The 20,513-nt window shown below is 41.8% G+C and overlaps 1 protein-coding gene and 1 pseudogene across 1 annotated transcript in view; both read left to right on the forward strand.

The window, feature by feature from the left end:
* The window catches only part of KIAA2012 (KIAA2012 ortholog), a 114,464-nt gene that overhangs the window by 7,833 nt on the left and 86,118 nt on the right, over positions 1-20,513 (forward strand). Inside the window, 5 exon segments of the mRNA XM_053665090.1 lie at positions 11,769-11,944; positions 15,685-15,698; positions 15,811-15,938; positions 18,361-18,553; positions 19,179-19,312. Of these exon segments, the coding sequence (XP_053521065.1) occupies positions 11,769-11,944; positions 15,685-15,698; positions 15,811-15,938; positions 18,361-18,553; positions 19,179-19,312 (645 nt within the window).
* On the forward strand, positions 16,622-17,788 carry LOC119055274 (mesoderm-specific transcript protein-like; annotated as a pseudogene).

Consider the following 20,513-nt stretch of genomic DNA (forward strand, 5'->3'; position numbering starts at 1 on the left):
GAAGGAGAAAAAAGGGAGTGATGGTTAATTAATAAAGTAGTACTGCTTACAGAAGAATATAGACTGGCTGAACCATGAATCAGGAAGCCTACAAAATGTAGGCTTCATTCAGACCTGTGAGAATTGCAGCTGTCACAGGAAGGTACAATTAAATTTTTAAAGCATCTCACATCACCTCCAGTTCTATGTATGAATCGGATGATGTGCATGTAGCAATACATCTGGGTTTATAGCTCAACATACATCTACTCTTTAACTCTTATGACCCAACTTCCTAATGAGAAAAATAAAGTCTAAGTAAAAAGACCAGTTATCAGAGTTCTCACACTTCTAGATACACAGCTATGTTGCTTGGTTTTTTGTTTGTTTTTTATTTGTTTTTAACAGGAGGACATATTGTACAAACATTCTCAAAGTTAAAACTATTCTTCTCAAGGCCTTTAATTCTTTGGCTTCCAACAACAAGAACATGAATTAAATAGTGTATTTAAAATAATTTGTTTTAAATGTTCAACTGACAGAATATCCCAGGTCTATCACAGTGAGGGATTAACAGGATTTAGATTACTATAGCTGATTTCAACCAAGATTATATTGCTTCTGCCATGTTCCTTATAAATGTGGTTACATTTAAGAGTATTATCAACCTTGTTCCACTGAATATATCTCTACTTGTGTGATACTTTCTCGTTCCTGCCCACAATACTCAAGGCACTTAACTCTAGTTGGCGTTTCCAGCCACTGTCCCACCCATGAAGGTACCTGCAGGCTACTATTTTACCAAGTAATACTATGAAACACATGTTTTTTTTTAATAAAGTTTAGCTTTCCATCCTAAACATAATGGCTTATCGTGCAAAACAGAGAAAAGTAGAAAGAATAATAAATTATCCTTTCAGCCAAAAATCAGGAGGACAAAGATGCCTTTGCAAATCCTGTTCAGTAACTTGCTGCTCAATAAATGGTGTTGGGCAAGTTGGACAGACACATGCAGAAAAATAAAATGAGACCACCTTCTTACACCGCATGCAAGAATAAATTCAAAATAGATCAAAGCCTTAAATGTTAGACCCCAAACCATAAAAATTCTAGAAGAAAACATAGGCAACAAAATCTCGGATATTGCCCATAGAAATTTTTTATTGGGTGTATATCCCCAAGCAAGGGAAACAAAAGAAAAAAATAAACAAATGGGACTATATCAAACTAAAAACTTTTTGCACAGCAAAGGAAATCATCAACAAAATAAAAAGACAACCCACAGAATGGGAGAACACATTCACTGATATAGCTGATAAGGGGTTAATATCCAAAATTTGTAAAGTACTTACAAAACTCAACACCAAAAACAAAACAAAACCCACCAAATAACCCAATTAAAAAATGGACAAAGTATCTGAATAGACACTTCTACAAAGAAAACATACAGAAGGCCAAAAGGCATATGAAAAGATGCTCAACATCACTAATTATCAGAGAAATAAAAATTAAAACCACAATGAGATATCATCTCACACCTGTCAGAATGGCCATCATCAATAAATCAACAAACAAGTGCTGGTGAGGATATGGAGAAAGGGGAACCTAGTGCACTGTTGAGAGGAATGCAAGCTGGTGCAGCCACTGTGGAAAGCAGAATGGTGAAACATCAAAAAATTGAAAATAGATCTGCCTTTTGACCCAGCAATCCCACTTCTGGAATCTATCCATAGGAACAAAAAAAAAACCATGAGCACCTCTATGTTCACTGCAGCATTATTTACAATCACCAACATATGGAAGCAGCCCAAGTGTCCATCAGTAGATGAGTGGATAAAACAACTTTTACACAATGGAATACTACCCAGTTATAAAAAAGAAGAAAATTTTACCCTTTGTAACAGTATGGATGGACCCAAAGAACATTATGCTAAGTGAAATAAGCCAGTCAGAGAAAGACAAATACCATATGATTTCACTCATATGTGGAATCTAATGAACAAACTGAACTAACAAGTAAAACAGAAACAGATTCATAGATGGAAAGCAGATGACAGCTAATGGGGTGGCAAGGTTAAGGGGTGGAGTGATTGAGCAAAAAGGAAAAAGGACTCACGGACATGGACAACAGTGTGGTGATTGCTTGGGGCTGGGAGGTATAAGGGAACTAAATGGTGATGAAAAAACAATACAATAAAGATTACATTTTTAAAAAAATTTTGAGACTTGTTTGACAGCATCCCTAAGAAGTGATCAGTGCCCCAATGCTCATCAGTAAAGTATCAAGTAATCCCCAGAGCAAAGAAGGGGAGAAAGAATGACTTGACAGCACTCCTGTTGCCCAGAATTCTTCATCTGAGCAACTACGGAGCAGTTGCTCCATAGAAATACCAAAGATAAAGAAAGACTCATGTGTCAACCATGACAATGAAGTCAAAGGTATCATCAATATAGCTAACACTTACTGAGTGCCTAGGGTATGCCAGGCATTTTGTTTCTATAACCTTGATATACACAAGATCAAGAGGTGAGTGCTAACATTACGTGCACTTTGTGGGACAAAAAACTGGGTGTTGAAGTTAATTAATTTTCCCAAAATTACACCTCTAATTTGTGAGGCTAGGATTGGAACCCAGACAACTGATTCCAATCCCCACTCTTAACCCCTAGAGGGCCTATTGGAGACCCCTCAGCTCCAGAGAGAAGAAGCATCTTGCCGGCTTTAATAGCATTTTAAACCCTTTACAATCCTAGGAAAATAAATCAGATTATCATTAAAGTCAATTTGGGTTATATGTAACGTGTTCATAATAAGTCATGTATGTGATCCAGTCGACTCCTACTTTCTAGGTTTTATGTTATTTTATTATTGTGAAATATAAAGTTTACTATTTTAATCATTTTAAGTATATAGTTCAGTGATAGTAAGTACATTTACATTGTTGTACAATTATTACCACAATACATCCCCAGAACTTTTTCATCTTATAAAGCTAAAACTCTGTAACTATTCAACAATAATTCCCTGTTTTTCCCTCTCCACCAGACACTGGAAACCATTATTCTACTTTTTGCCTCCATGAATTTGACTACTCTGAGTAGCTCTTATGAGTGGAGTCATATAGTAGTTATCCTTTTCGTTTTCGTTTTAGTTTTGTGTCTTGCTTATTACACTTAGCATAAGGTTCATTCATGTTGTAACATGTATCACAACATTTCCTTTCTTTTTAAAGCTGAACAATAGTACATTATATGTATATGCCATGTTTCGTTTCTCCATTCATCAGTGGAGGCACATTTAGATTGCTTCCACGTTTTGGCTATTGTGACTAATGCTGCTGTCATCATAGGTTACAGATTTGCTCATGTCTCTGCTTTCAGTTCTTTTGAGTATATACCTAGAAGCACAATTGTTGGATCATATGGCAGTTCTATTTTTCATTTCTCTGAGGAGCCACTATACTGTTTTCCAACGTGGCTGCACCAATGCACAATCCCAGCAGTGCGTATAGGTTCCCTTTCCCCACATCCTTTCCTTACCAACTTGGGTTTTGTTGTTGTTGTTTTTAATAGTAGCCATCTTTTTTTTTTAATTTTTATTTTTTTTAATTGATTATGCTGTTACAGTTGTTCTATTCCCCCCTTCATTCCCCTCCACCCTACCCCCCATCCCCACCATTACCCCCCTTTAGTTTATGACCATGTGTCTCAAGTCCTTTAGATTCTATATTTCCCATGCTATTCTTGCCCCCCCCCATCTATTTTCTATCTATGGCTACTATTAATAGGTGTGAAGTGGTATCTCAGTATGGTTTTGATTCAAATTCCCTAATGATAAGTAACATGAAGCATCTTTTCATGGACTTACTTGCCATTTATATATATACATATATATCTTCTTTGGAGAATTGACTATTCAACTCCCTTGCTCACCTTTTAAATCAGATTGTTTTTGAGTTGCAGGAGTCCTTTATATATTCTGGATATCAATCCATTATCAGATATATGATTTATAAATAGTTCTCCCATTCTGTAGATTGCCTTTTCACTCTATTGATAGTGTCCTTGGGCAAAAGTTTTAAATTTTTATGAAGTCCAGTTGATCTATTTTTTCTTTTATTGCTTGTTCTTTTGGTGTCATATTCAAGAAATCATTTCCAAATCCAATGTAATGAAGCTTTTCCTCTATATTTTCTTCTAAGAGTTGTATAGTTTGTAGCTTTAGTCCATTTTGAGTTAATTTTATATATAATAGCAAGGTAAGGGCCCAACTTCATCTTTTTGTACATAGGGCATGTTCTTTTATCATACTCATTTGATGAAGAAACTGAGGCACGGGTGAGTCAAGTAATTACCCCAAAGTCAAATAGTTAGTAAGTGATGGAGCCAGAATTTAAACCCAGGCAGGCTGAATTCTTAAAGGAACTGGAGCTTGATTTGTGCTGTTTGCAATTATAGTTGTTGAACCTTTGCCTTTGTGGCAGATGGCTGGTCAAATTTTTGATGTGAAAGAGTCAGGAATCAAGCCCTGTTACAACATTGCAACTATGGGAAAATTCATACCACTTCATAATCCTCTTCTTAATGGCCTGTTATCCGGGAACACAAGGTCACCAAAGACATATGGGAAAGAGTATCCTTCACCCAGAATCTGCAGAGAAAAGGACTGGCTGAGAGTGGTGGTGTTTACGCCCAACTGATTAAAGTCAGGCTGGGGTTGGAGAATGCTTTCCAAGCACAGCTACAAGTGGCCACACAACTCTCCCCTCCCACCCTGCCCCCACTCTACTCCTATTGCACTCACCTGGCAGCTCCAAGGCTGGCTCCAGTCACACCTACACAGGTGCAACAACCATGAATAGTTGCCCTCCGTTCTAAGCCTTGGCCTTTGGCTGTGCACGCTGACTCCAGCAAGCCTGAGGGGCAGGAGACACGAACTGCACTCCTCCCAAGGGAAGGTCTTCTGACTGGAGTGGGCAACTTGAGGCACAGTGGTCGGCAGTCAGGTATGGACATTTTTGGGATTTCTATTCAGCTGAGCTAACATCTTGAGTCATTATTAACTAGTCACACCTAGAACAAAGCCTGGCACATGGCAGATGCTCAACCAGTGGTTGAATGAACGTATTAGCTGGCAGGGTGTGGCAGGGGAGGCCGTAACCTGCACTCAGCAGGAGTGGGCAGTGTGGTCAAGGAGGCAGACGTGTGCCCCCGTACTACTTGATACCAGGTGGCCTATGAGAGGAGCTAGACTATAGTTTTTTTTAACATGCTGTCAAAGTATAAAGGAGGTAGAGATTGCGATTGCTTCTTACTAGGAAAATCTAGAGTTGGTGTCTTGGAGGAGGCAGAATTTGAGCTGAGTCTTATGGAAAAATTAAGTGGAGAGAGACCTTCTATGCGTAGGTGAGTGAAGGCCTAGAGGGCAAAGCAAGCAGAGGAAAGAAAGTCGGGGTAATTAGATAGCTGTAGTTCTTAGGTGGAAATGTACCAGGAGAAGTGGGTGTGGTCAAATTGTGAAAGAACTCCTGGAACCAGTCCTGGGATTTCTGCAGCTCTCTCTTCACTCCTCTGTCCACTCCTACACACAAAGGCTGACCACCCTCTGGGGTAAGAGGGTGTCTGAGTATTTCTGGGCTTCCTGGGGACTCCAGTACCCTGCCCCCCATACCTGCCGGGTGGGAGCACAGCCTGTGCCAAGTTCTTCCATCCTCTGGAAACCCTTGCCTGCCAGCACCAGGGTGAGGTGGACATAACAGCAAGCTTGGAGGTGGGAACAGGTACAGGGGCTCCTTTTTACCCTTCCGCATACAGAGGTACCAGAAAGGTGGCCAGCAGGAGCAAGTCCCTCATTCAAGGAAGCATTCTTGGCTGAGTACGGATAAGAGGCCACTCCGCACATACTAATTATTCATTTTGAGAAGAAACCAGAGTGGCAGATGATTGGCAAAGCCAAGGCAGGCCTGAGCAGTCTGAAACCATCTGCAGCCAGCTCCTGCTGTTGTTTATGTCCCTGTTCCAGAAACTCCCTTCCCAGCACCTTCGGTCTCCTTTTATGTTTTACAGTAACTTTTGGGTGGGTGGTTAGTTATCAAAGATAATGTTAGGGAAGTAATGGGAAAGTATGTATGAAAAGATAGTGAATGCAATAGAATAATTAAACATACTTTCAACTTATAAATATCCTCTATATTACTGAAATTTTTTATTTCATACCAAAAAAGAAGAAAACTATCTGTAATCTTATGCCTACTCCCTAATACCACTGTTATTAAAATTTTAATGTATTATCTTCCAATATTTCCACTGTGTTTATATACCTATAAAATAAACTTTTGTGAGATTGTAGTTGTACTAAACATTCAATCTTCTATCTTGCTTTTTTCCTACTTAACATATTATTCTACACATTGGAAATGAGTGAATAGATTTAACCCTGACTGGTCTTCATGGTCACCCTGAGCAGGCCTTGGGCTTCTCTCAGTGTTTAGTCATCCAGTGAGATGTGAAATTTATCAACAAACTTCACAGGTATACTTTGGAAAACTACTAAGAGGAACCAGAAAATTAGAAAAAACTTAAAGAAGCTGTGGTAGGCAGAATAATGCCCCCCCAACCAAGATGTCTATGCCCTAAATCCCTAGAACCTATGTACATACTAGGTTAAATGGCAAAGGGAAATTAAGGGTGCTAATCAGATGGTCTTAAAACAGGAAGACTACCCTGGATTATCTGGGAAAGCCCAGTATAATCACAAAGATTTTTATAAATAGAAGGACTCAAAGGGGGAGCCAGAGAGATGGCAGGATAAGGAGGACTCAGCTCAAAGCTGCTGACTTGGAAGATGGAGGAAGGGGTCACAAGCCAAGGAATACACGCAGCCTCCCGAAACTGGAAAAAGCAAAGGAACAGATTCTTCCCTAGAGCCTCCAGAAAGAACACGGTCCTGCCAACACCCTCATTTTAGCCCAGGGAGACCCATTTCAAACTCTGACCTCCAGAACTATAACAAATTTGTTTAAAGTCACTAAGCAGGTGGCCATGTTATTGCAGTAGGAAACTAATTCAGAGGTCAAGATTAGCTTTCAAAATTGAAGCAAAAATAATACCCCAAATTCCAGGATAAAGAATTCTCTAACTCTTTTTGGCAGTTCTCTACACCACTGAGCAGGCCAGCCAGTAAAGTTCCAGAACCATGCCGGTGCTTCAGAAATGCCCCTTAATGAGGAAAACAAAGGGCTCTTGTCCAGATCAAACAGTGCATCGTGCCATCTGAATGGGGGCCGCTGCATTTTACAGGAGGTTTGGTTTTGCTGCATTCATAGAAAAGTCATTTGAAGCAAAGCTTTACAGGAAAGAAACTAAGTGCCAGTTCAAAAAAGACCTTGAATCTAATGGCACCATAACTCCAGGACTTAATACAGTGCTTGGCGCATAAAAGGTGTTCAACAAATAGTCATTGCGTGGCCAAAGAAAAAAATGGACTGAGCAAGGGAACTAAGTCACTTTGCTTCCATGGCCTTCCCTACAATTCTTTCTTTCTTGTTCTCTGGAAAAAGGCCTCAAAATGTATGTGGGGCTGAAATTTTCAGACTCTTTTTGCACTTAAAGTACCTGCCACATAAACTGTCCCAACATCAAGGACCATTCAATGCTCTGTGTTTGGATTCCAAAGATTCATTTAATTTACAAATCCTTAGAGTGTAAAGCCCATTGAATAATCCATGCTTTCCTGTATTATTCACTTTATTTATAAAACATCAGTCTGTCTTATTCATAAATCATCAATCTATCTTATTCATCCCCTTTTTCTCCAGTGCTTGGCATAGAGTTTGGTGCATTGTAAGTCTTTGAGGAATGAATGAATGGATGGATGGGTGAATGAATGAATGAATGTTCTCTTTCCCAGCAGAAGTATTCTCCCTCACCGTATAGACTTGGCTTCCCAGCCCTCTCTTTATCTGGAGAGTCTTTCTGGTTGTCCTGAATCTCAGCTATAGCTGTGGGCTGCTCTTCTGTGGCATTTCCATGTCCTAACACATCAGAATGGAACAAACCACAGCTTTGCTCAGCAGAACAACCACCCAAACCTCCTCTTTTCCATCAAGCAGGTTTTACATTTTCATCATATTTTTCTTTCTTTTTTTAACCATAAATCTTCCTTGGTAAAATCTGGCAGGATATGGCAAGGAAACTCAGGCCAGTGATTTACTAATCTAACATGAGAATAATAATTATCTGGTGGACAGGACAACACTGACTGTAAAGTGGCATAAGAGAACTTTCTGGGCTGATGAAAATGTTCTCTATTTTGTTTGTGTGGTTACAAAGGTATATATAATTGTCAGATTTTATTAAGCTGAACACTTAAGCCTTGCGCACGTTATTGTATATAAATTACGTCTAAATTTTTTAAAAGTCTTAGAAGGAGATCACAGTTACTAGTCAAGAATGCCATAACTATCTAAGAAAAAGAAGATAAAAAATACAAACAGTAAAATGACAACAACTATCAACAACTGGACCTAAAAAACAAAAACAAACTAATCAAACTAGAAAAGGAACAGATTTGCAAATATAGAGATCACATGGAGGATTATCAGTGGGGAGGGGGAGGGGAAGACAGGGGGAAAAGATACAGGGAAAAAGAAGCATAAATGATAGGTACAAAATAGACAGGGAGAGCTTTAGAATAGTATGGGAAATGGAGAAGCCAAAGAACTGATATGTATGGCTCATGGACATGAACTAAGGTGGGGGAATGATGGTGGGAGGGGAGGGTACAGAGTGGGGGGAATAAAGGGGAGAAAAGAATGGGGTAACTGTAATAGCATAATTGATAAAACATATTTTTTAAAAGAGAATGCCATAAGTAATTGGTAATGTTGGCCATGGACAAGGGGAATGGGAAGGGATGTCAACACAAGTATAAGATATTTGCTATTCTTGTGCTTAACTGTTCATCCTTAGAGAGTTTCTGCATCACTTAAGTGGATAATTAACTTATTCACCTTACAGAATTATGATGAGGTGAAAGTTCTTTGTATAATATAAACCCCTAGCCAAGTATAAGATGTTACTATTCACATTTGCTCCCCATGATGTCTTGCACAGTGGGACTGAATTTGGCAGGTGGGTTCCCAGAAAATTCTCCCTGGCTGAAATGAAAGTCAGCAGAGACCGATATTTTTAAAATGCCAGGTTCCCCACGAACATGGACATAGTTTTTCTGTCCCATTATTCATTTTAAAAACATTAAATGATGATGCTGATTTGTCAAGCTGGCTTTCCCACTGCTGCCCAGGGCTACTAAAATTATTTCCATAGACTGAACTAAGTAATATGTTTTCTTCCGAGGCTGTTTATCCTTTTCTGATGCTCTATCTCAACGTGGGGTCTGGCATTTCTCATTTTTCCTTCTTCCAACCGAAAATCTGCAGGGGCCTTTTAGAGCTGTTCTCTGTGGGATCTCGGTTTCTGTCTATTGGCTGAGGCATTTGGTACCTTCCAGCACCTTCCAGGAGTCTCCTGGATTACTGATGAGGATTGTGCTAACCAGCCTAAATCAATGTGAGGCTCAGGGCTCAGCAGCCACGCTGTTTCCTGACTGGTGTCCCCACAGAGGGAACAGGACACAGCCTGGCAACTGAGGCCAACCAGAGAGCCAAGACCTCTGAGGTTTCTTGACATGGCTCCCTGACACCATGTATAGGCCCCAATGTGCAAGTCAGTGGAGAAGTGGGAGGAGGTGCACCTTGAGCTGCCCTGCCTCACATTCTGGTGTGAGAGAGTGTTTTCCATCAAGACTTAAACACCAGAATTTTCAGGTCCAATTTTGTGTTAAAACAAAGGTACGTGAGCTCAGTAGTGTGCAAGTCACTCTCATACCTTTCACTCTTTATTCTTATTTCCAGAGGAACATAAGTGTGGGGAGGAAGGAAAGTCTTGCCTTCATTCTAGCTCCTCTCAGCAGCTTTACCCTCCACATCCCCAGTAGAACTTTCTTCTCAACCTTCCCCACTCTGAGACTTCAGGTACCTCACTTCAATCCCTATGTTTTACAAGGTAAGGAAAAGGACGCCCTGGGGGGCAAAGTAATTTGTCCAAGGTTATATAGTCAAAAGCAGAGCTGGGACCAGAAACCAGATCTTCCCCACACCCCTGGCTCAACATTCCTCACAACATTCCTTAGTTTCCCTTCTGAGTAATCTCAGATCCTCCAGAAAGGGGAAATGTTAGGCCTCCTCCTCTTAAAGATGGCGGCTGTCCAGCACAATCCGCTTAGCAGTAAAACGAACACTCCTCTGCTAAACAGAGACCCCAAAACACTCTGTAAATAAAGGTCTAAAAACGAAAACAGGAAATGGTTGGGGATTAGGGAGAGTTGTTTGATTTAGTGCATACACACACACTCACATACATACACACAGAGAGATAAACTTGCAATATTTGTACATATTTCTACTAAAAAGTATTCATTGTTTATCTGAAATTCAGTTTTAACTGGACATCTCATATTTTATTTGGCAAGCCTATTAGGATGAGAGGGGTGAGCAGTAGGATTTGCCAGTGCCCACTGGGCAGTTTTCCATTTCTTCAGCCCCAACAAACAGACAGGACTGAAGGAAAACTAACTTTCTTCTTGCTTGGTAGGTTTACCTTGGGAAAGGAGAGAAAACTCTCTCCCCAATAAGTAATGACTTCAAAAAAATGAAAGATGTGGACTTGAATAGCAATTGGTTTTACTTTCATGGCATGCCCACAGTTACTGGAAATTCCATTTATTTAACACTACTTAGAAAGAGCCTCTTAACCAAAGGTGTCTTTAGCACTGGGTGGGCAGAGGGCAGAGCAGGCCACCCCTCCACAGTCCAGGCCCAACATCTTCAATGACAAGAAGCCTTCACATCAAAAAATGTCTCAGACCCTGCCTCTGTGGAAGTCATATGACTACAAAGGGCAGTTAAAGAAAAGATTCATCCTTGGGACCCTTACCATAGTTCCTCACCAAAGCACCTCTCGAGGGGTGAAACCCTCACACTGGAAGACAATAGCTATACTGTGGTATGAGAGCACTGGCCCAGTGGCCTGCCTGTGCCCAACCTCCCCTCACATCTCAGAGCTCACCACCTTGGTGGTGTTAACCTGTCCTCTGGTCCCATCTTTTCACCCCTATGATAAATCCTCCCCACCCTTCAGGCCCGCATCTTCTACAAAGGCTTCTCTGACAACTTCAATCAATACTGAGCTCATTTACCGAACTCACATCACACTGACAGTTGAAGCCACACAGTTGAGCACAGGAGAGCTTAGTCTCTCCAACAAACTGCCAGTGCCTTTAAAAATGGCCTATGGCTGATTCTTCTGTGTCTACTCAAATGCCTAGCAAAGATGTAGGCCCATTGGTAAGCCCTCAATAAATGCTTGGTATTTATTGGATTGAGAATATCTGGACTGAGAATCAAGAAGCGTCCAGAAGCAAGCAGAATACATCTAGGAGAAACCTTTGGATTCTTCTCCTGAAGCAGGAGGAGCCTTTTCCCCAACCCCAAAGAAGCACAATGTTTCTCCCACCAGAGAGACCCAGTTCTTGGGAAGAATTCTTGGGAAGACTCACATGTTGCACAGGACCAGAAGCTCCCAACACACTGGGTAAAGGACCAGTTATGGGTTCCCTGATTTTTTTAATCCCTCATATCTAATTGTCTTCCTTAATGGGCAATGTTCAAAGCCAAGACTGGTGTTACCTGTAAGACCTTGACATGGGTGACCATTATTTCTACCAATAGCTCCTGACCTACTCTTCAGGATACACTAAAGATTCCGTGTTGCTCCAAGAAAGTCACTTTAGTGTACCAGAGAACCAGAGGCCACGACAGGATCTTTCAGGTATACCCCCCAAATACCACCTCCTGCCTGTCTTCCTTCCATTTTTGATTCAACAACAAAATGCCTTTTGAATAAGGTACATGTCAATTTTATGGAAGGATCTCAAATATTTAGATTTTTAACTCCTTAAAATGGAGTTTCCCAAAATAAGGCCTAGGGACTCTGTGTTTCACTTTCCTCACCTGTAAAATGAGGGCCTTAGTCTAGACCAACACCGTCCAACAGTACCTTCTGCAGTGGTGGCATGTTCTGTATGTGTTGTCCAGTGTTGTGTTGTCCAGTGTTCTGTATGTGTTGACTGCGTGTGGCTGCTGAGCACTTGAAATGTAGGTAGTGCAAGTGAGAGACTGAGTTTTTTAATTTTATTTACTTTTAGTTAATATCCAATTAGCCACATGTAGTGAATGGCTACTAGATTGGACAGTGCAGGTCTAGATTTTAGACGATTTATTAGGTCTGTTCCACTCCAACATTCTTTAAGCTGGTGGTTTAGTGGTGATGTCATAAGAAAAAATGCAGACTTTGGAGTCAGAAATCTTGATTGCAATGGCTATTCTCTCTCTTACTAGATGTGTATCTTGCTTGAGCAAGTCACTTAACCTCTTTGAGCTTCTGTTTGCTTATCTCTGTAATGAACATAATAAGGCCTACTTCATTACTGCACAGGAAATTGTTGTGAGCCGTCTGTAAGCTGTTTAGTGCTATGGAGATTTTACTTGTCAATATTATTCTTGAGAACTTGAAGCACTAAAAGAGCTAGAAGTTGCCTTTACTAAATTAGGAGATGGGAAAAGATAATGAGGTAGCAGTAATAGACAAAGAATGGGCCTTGGCTAGTACCAGAGTTTTTGAGAAAACAGAAGGAAAGAACAAGAACCTTACATAAAGTTAATTTTTCTGAAATTAAAAAGAAAATTTCTGGAAACAATGGCAGTGCCTAATCAAGCCCTGTCCTTGGAAAAGTATCTGGTCTGGATAAGTAGAGGATCCAGTCTATCAAATGAGTGGAGAGCCTGGTGCCATTAAATATTCCTGCAGTATACCTCCCTTGAGTCTTGACTATAGCACCAGGGAATGTGGTCATAACCTGATACCACTGTAATTTATCTGCAGGAAATATGCTGGTCAACCCATTGTAGTTCTCTTCTAAACTAATACCCTAGTCTATGCATCAGTCTCCATATCCCTGAGACCAGTTGATTCAGGGGCACTGAAGGGATCAAGTTTTGGGGCTACCCATGCCATGGGAGTGGTAAACTCACCCAGGAAATGCTACTGCATTTGGACCCTCTGCTTTTCCCCAGATGGCACCCCACCTTGCCATTGCCTTAGTTCTTCTTTCTGTAAAAATCCTACTGTCTTCAGTTAATATTCTTAGACTTTGATGCCTTGGGATCTAAAACAACTGGACGGAGGACTAGAATATTTCCATTCTGGGGGTGGATCACTGCTGTGCACCTGAGAGATCAAGCGACTGCCCTAATTGATGTTCCACATTCCAAGGAGCTATCACAATCAGGCAAAAAACAAAGAGGCAACATAACATAACCAAATGAACATGTGGCCATTAGCACCAGATTCCAAGCCATGTGACCTCTCTGGGCTTCAGTTTTTCTCATTTATAAAATGGAGATGACCATTTCTACCTTTACCTCACAAGATTAGATATGACAGTTAAAGGGGATAAAGTAGTATCTGGCATATAGCGCTCAAGAAATGTTAGTTCTAGACCTCCCTAGCTTGTATTTTTTTAAGCATAATTACTAATTGAATGCAATGCCCAATTTCCCACAATCACAAGACCAGTGTCAACTTTTTAAGAAATAAGAACAGTTCCAAGTCTACAACCTGAATTTCAAACCAATGGTTTTATTGGTTTTAACATCTTCTCCCCATAGCCTCCCTCTCTTTGCCAGACTTTCTATTTGGAAAAGTAGCAAAAGTCCTGGCTGCAAATCCCAGATCCCCCAGCAATGTGATGTCGGCCAAGTCACCTATATTCCCTGCATCCTTAGTTTGCTCATCTACCCAATGAGAGTAACAGTAGCTGCCTTCTACCATCTCTGGATTGTTGTGAAAAATCACAGGAGAGGACGGAAGTTAAAAAAAAGGCAAGCTTTGTAAGAATTCTAAATTGCTACCACAATTCACATTATTTGGGTACTCTGAATCCATATTTGAAATATAGAGAGACCAAGATTTGTGGTCTCCTTTCACCAACTGAAACTTCCAATACTTTACTTGCAATCTGTTTTTATTAAGCATAAGCAAATGAGCCAGAGCTGATGCTTACTGAGAAGAATCTTGGTTGAGCTACATAATCAAAGATTGCATTGATTGAGCTACATAATCAGAATGACCTGGGATACAGCCAAAGGGAAGAATGCCTCTCTATATTCCTGGACCTACAACACCGGCTCCTGCAACTCAGTCTGCTATAAGAGTGTAACCATTTGGCCAAAGTTTTACTTCCTCTACCCTCAGAATTTGGTTCCCAGTGAATCTGACCAGGAAGAATGAACTTGAAGTCTGGCTTAACCCCAAAGGATCATTGTGGAACACACAAGATCTTGCAGGCCATACTCTGTAAGGCAGGGGTGTCAAACTCATTTTCACCAGGAACCACATCAGCCTTGCAGTGACCTCCAAAGGGCTGAATGTAATTTTAGGACTGTATAAATGTAACTACTTCTTAACAGATAAGCAAGAACTTGGCACTGCCACCAGGTAGAAACAAGGTGCCAGGCCAGATAAAACAAGGTGGAGGGCCAAATTTGGCCTGAGAGCCTTGTGTTTGCTGCCTATGCTGTTAGGAGTTCAGGTCTTCTTGGAGGCAGGCCTAATATGGCCATGGGCCTCCTCAGATTGAGGGGTCCCCAGGGCTCCTCAGGCTTCCCTGGGCCACTGAAACCTGAGGAGACTCCTCTGAACCTGAGCTCAAGTCCACATCTGTTCCAGCAACACTCTCAGCATCAGCTCAGCCCGAAAGTAGCCTTAGAAGCCAATGGACAGAGGAAGAAGAGCTAAAGGGAGGGAGTAGCCTACAAGTAGGCGTTTGGCTCTGGATGCAATGGCACCAAGGATGGGAATAACTTAGGGAAGGACAAAGATTGGAGAGGATAGAGGGAAAGTGAGTCTGGCTGGGAGCCTCCAGAAGTCCAGCGCTCCAACAGACACAGACCCTGAAGGCTTCCAGAGCCCCTGGTTAAAAGACAACCCCGCATTGTTCCACTGAGCGTGGAGATGTTGAGAAAGCAGCTCCATACAAAGAAAGTTTGCCAGACCATTTCAGCAATAAATCTACCTTGAGTAAGTGATGAAAATAGCTGCAGGACCCTTTAAACCATCGATGAAAGATTCATTAAGTATGCTGGAGTCATCTGTTGACTCAGATTCTTCCTGAGGGTTGTGCAGACAGGGTAAGTTCAGGGAGTTAAGCAGCCATCCCACCACAGCGCTCTCAGCAGAGGTTTTTCCATAAGTAAACAACCAGCAGACAACCTAAAAATCAAGGGCTTCAGACCCAGCATCTCAATGATGACAGAGCAGGGCTGCAGGTCACTCCACCATGATCACAACTCTTATCCACTAGTTCTTCACAGTTTACAAAGGGCTGTCACATTCATAATATAATTTGAGCTCCATACAACTCTGCAAACAAGGGAGGGCAAGAAATCAGTATTCCCATTTTACAGATGAGAAAACTGAGTCCAAGAAAAGAAGACTCAACCCTGAACCTCCTGGGAAGGGTCGTTCTGTTTTTCTGGTGTGGCTGCCACTTCCATGAAGGCACTGGAAGATGTAAGGAGGGAAGAGGAACAAGGGCCTTGGTCCACACTTTTGCTCAGAAAAACAAGAAGAAAGGCAGCTAATGGGACCATGCCTACCTCCCATGTTATAAAGATGACTCGCTGTTCACCTTTGCATGTCAGCCAGGCCTAGATGAATGGAAAGCTGGGTCTGGTGGACACATGGGCCAGGGCTCTTTAGCCAAGAACCACAGCAATCAGGGCACTCACTTGCTGCCACTCAGGGAGCAGCCCTGGCAAGAAGATGAAATCCAAGCAGAGGTATCATTTCTAATGGGCTCCTCTCTGTCATTGTTCTTCTTCACTTCAGAGGGGATGCTCCCTTCCTTCACCATTTCTTGGGGTCCTCCAGAGAAGAGAAGAGTACTCTGAGCCTATTGACCACTGTTTCCCAAAGTGTCACCTGTAGAGCGCTGCCAGATACTTCATGAAAAGGGGGGTAGGAATCATAGCCAAACATATTTGGGAAAAGCTGCCTACTGTGTTTCCCTCATGAAGAGTCACAGTGCACACTTGAATACAGACCATTTTTGAGAAGTTCTATAGGTAAAGTAGCCACTTTAACTTATGGGCTCCCAAACTTATTTAATCACAGATCTTCCCTAGTCTCTTTGCCCCACAAAGGCATCTGTAGTCTCTAGGGGGCGAGGGTGGGGGAAGCTCTTGGCCTTAGTGTTGGAAAAGTCTTTGTTTGAGTCTGCATCTTACCAGTTGTGGTGAGCCTGTCCAAGAAGCAATTAACTTTGAGCCTGATTACCCATTCTGTAAAAAGGAGCTCTTATCATACAGATCTCACAAGGTACTGTGAGAATGAAATGAGTTCAATGTAAAAAGGCCTTCTGAACTCTAAGGCCTGTGTGTGTACAGATGACAGTGGTTCAGAGCCACACAGGTGACACATGGTCCTATCTTAAATAAACTTGTTTGACTTTCGAGGAGGTCATATGCTGGTGAGAACAAGAAAGGGAGAAAGAGAAGTGCCACATAATGGAAAAGGAGAGGGAAGGAGCATTTCTGGTGGATAAAGTCAATGATACTAGTATTTCATTTTTTAACTTACTTTTTTGCACTATAGACATGTACAACCAGTTCCCCAAACATGGAGTCTTATAGCCCAGGTTTCACCTGAATGAGGATGAGCAAGTGGTGGGTATAGGTGGGCTACTGGCCATACCCCTTCTTGCAGCCTATCTGCACATCCTGTCCACCCCCTGCACCCCAGCTTTTCCCTGCTTCACTCATGGACATCGTCAGGCAAATATTTCACCTACAAGAGACTGTGCATCTTCTACCAAGACTCTGGATGTGGTTGGAAGTCCAGAGAGTGTTGTGCTTTTACACAGCTTTCCAACATGCAGCTGTGATTGGTACAAGATCTGGAATGATCTGATGCTGAGGTTTCATCAAGTGATTGCCCTCAATTTCTTAGGCTTTGGCTTCAGCAACAAACCGAGGCCATATCAACACTGTGTACTTGAACAGGCCAGCATCATGGATGCACTTTTGTAGCATGTGGGACTCCAGAACTGCAGGGTCAATCTTTTGTCTCATGATTATGGAGACAACATTGCTCAGGAGCTGCCCTAGAGGTCCAAGCAGAATTAATCTGGTTGGCTTGCCATCATCTTTGTCTCTCAAAAGGAGGTATATCTCCTGAGACACATTGTCCTCTCCTCCAAAAGCTTCTCAGAGATGGAGGCAGGCTGTCACCCATCCTCACGTGACTGATGAACTTCTTTGTATTCTCTAGAGGTCCCACCCCAGTCTTTGGGCCCTACTCCTGACCCTCTGAGAGCGAGCAGCTATGGGACATGCGGTCAGGGATACGCAACAATGATGGGAACTTAGTTATCAACGGTCTCTTATAGCACATCAACCAAGGAGGAGTTGAGAAGATGCTGGGTGAGGGTTCTTGCTTCTGTATCTATTTCCACTTATTTTCTCTATGAAACTTTGGATCTGGTGAATCTCTAGCCAGAGTTTTTGGAGCTGTACAGGAAGATGCTACTGCAGTCCATGGTGTCAATTCTGGATGACCACATTAGCTACTACCCACAGCTAGAGGATCCGAAGGGCTTCTTGAATGAAACATGGGCTTTATCAACTCCTGATCTGAAAAGAGGAGCTTCCCTGTATTAGTTCCCCAACCCTCTTATCTGTTGTATATTCCATTTAGGAAGAAATTCCCCAAAGAGGTCCTGACCACCAAATACTATTATGTCACAAAAGTCTACCTGACTTCTACTAGTGAACAGAATATAGTAAAAAGCTAGAAGAAGCTTCAACTAAGGCAACCTAATAGTCCACCTCCCATTCCTTTGACATCTGATTGAATGTATGGACTTGCCTTTTTGTAATTAGAAAATTCTGATGCACACTACTACTCGCTGATGCAGAAACACAGACATTCTTCCACATAAGTCTTTTAACACGTCAAAGAAAAGAAAGCACTGTATGTCAGGCCTGGTTAAATTTCATTCTTTCTCTCATCAATAATAAAGTGTTTCATTGTAATAAACAGAATTAGAGATCTTGCTATTAAAACCATGTCTTTCTTTCCAAGCTGCAAGGAAGATCTCATGCTTGGAACCACAAGTCTAGCCACAAGGTCTGGCTGTTAAAGGAACCTGCTCTGTTCCTTTGCAAAATCTATTGACAGAAATGTGTATTTGTCGTTCCCTAGGCTACGTCAATAGACAACCACCATCGTATGCATGCTTCAAAGGAAAGCCACAATGAAAAAATTCAGCAAACCTCCACAAGGGCCTTTGGGCATGCCCAGATTGATCATTCTTGGCTGCTGAGTGACAAATCCCACATTACATTCTATGGCAACGCTTTCCCCAATAGGAAGGCAAATATCAGCGGTAAGAAGCCAAATATCTTGTTTGTTAATCTGGGTAAGCCTAACCATGCAGAGTTCATTGGAGAACACTAAGGCAGGCTGAGTGTTACTTCCTCATGCCACTCACCTTAGAAAGTAACAGCCAAAGTTCAGGTGGAGGTGGGAATGAGACTGACAAACTCTTATTTGCCTAGTACTCAACTATACACATTCTATAATCAGACTGCCTAGGTTCAAATTACCCTCCTCTTCTAGATTTGATCTTAGATACATTATTTAATCTTTCTGGGGCTTGGTTTCCTCATCTGCAGAATGAGGATAATAATAATACCTCCATAAGTCTACTGTGGGAATTGAGCTAATACATGTAGAATACTTTGCATAATTCTTGTCCCATATTTAGCACTTAATGTATGAGTATTTCAACTATTATTATTACCATCCTCTCTATCACCTCACTCAGCCAGCAAGAACCCAACCAGATAATGAGATGAGGGCTCCCCAAACCTGCTTCATCCAAAGCCATGGCTGTCTCAGCACCTCAGCACTCTCTTTGTCTCTCTTTCCATTAACCCCACAATTATAAAAGTTACAAGTCAACTGTCCCTCCTTATATGTGCAATTAATAAGTTCTCATGCCCATACTGTTTCTACAGGGAATATGAAACTCCACAAGGGCAGAAGCAGCCACTTGTTACAGGAGCCACCTGCTGAAAGATGCCTTTTCCCTCCTGTAGCATCTGCCACTGACTCAGAAAAGCACACAGCTGGGGAATTGAAGACGAAAAAGGTTGTGTGTGTGTGTGTATATGCATATCCATGCACACGTGCATTTAAAAGATTAATTTCAATTTAGGAATGAGGTGATTCAAAGGGATTTCTCAAACAGAACCGGCCTTACTCACTTCTGAGCTCTCCATGTGGATGGAGCTGGAATAAAGCTGTAGTAATTTACGAAGTGTTGAATATGGTGAAGTCCCAGGTATTTTAGATGCCCCAATTCTACCATAAAGCATATGATGCTACTGTATTCTCTAGTGGCAACAGAATCCTCTGCTCTATTAAAGGGTTGGGGGTTATCTATAAACAAGTAAGGACAGAATTTGAGTTTGTAAGCAATTGATTCACTTCAAACTGAAAATGCTGGAGATCTCAAATCCAGCAATGCTTTTGCTTAGTTGAGGGTTTGTCCCCCTTTGAAAATGTAGGGTAAATTTTGCAGGTTTATCAACGCCTTCAGAAGTCAGGTACACCATCTTCCTTAAAAATGCCCTTAGCTGTCTCTGGCCTGGTCCTGCCTTGCAATTATGTGGGGGTCTTTGGTAGTTTAGAGGCACCTGTGCTGAGTGGGAACCAGCAGGGGCTCCAGAATGCTCTGCCCCAAAGCAGCTGTGTGAGCTTAAGCAGGTCGCTCACCCCTCTGAGCTTTAGTGATCTCAATTGTGTGGTCACTCAATGGATAATAATGCCAACCTCACAGGGCTAATGGAAGGAAGAAAGGAAATGATGTGTTTTGGTGAAAGTGTCTTGTGTCCCACTGGGAACTATAGTAATGTTATTTAATTGTGGGCATTCGTGTCATCTGAAGTGGCCCTGGAGGAGCCATGGGCACTCCAGGTTGTTCTCATGCCAGTGAGGGAGGCTGTTTTCAGTCTGTTCAGGATTTTCTCGGAGTCCCTGTGTCTAAGCTGATTTTCACATTTCCAACCACCCAACCTGTCTTCTCAGGTTCCTGTGGACCAGCAGGCATGACCTGCCAGACTCCTGCAGGCCTGAGGAAAGCCCCCAGTCTCACAGCCCAGGCCAGCCTAGAACTGGACAAGCCTCAGAAGACAGGGGTCCTTCACCTCAACCCATGTATACGGTTTAGCAGAGGAAAGCAATATGTTCCACTAAATTAAAACTCTGTAAATTTTTAATTAGAATAAAGAAATTAATGCTTGGCCTGTTAGCCATGCCTCACACAAATCATCTGAGTTTCCATGTAGATT

Source organism: Artibeus jamaicensis, unplaced genomic scaffold, assembly GCF_021234435.1.
Source record: "Artibeus jamaicensis isolate MK-2021 breed Jamaican fruit bat unplaced genomic scaffold, CSHL_Jam_final contig_391, whole genome shotgun sequence".
Lineage (NCBI taxonomy): Eukaryota > Metazoa > Chordata > Mammalia > Chiroptera > Phyllostomidae > Artibeus > Artibeus jamaicensis.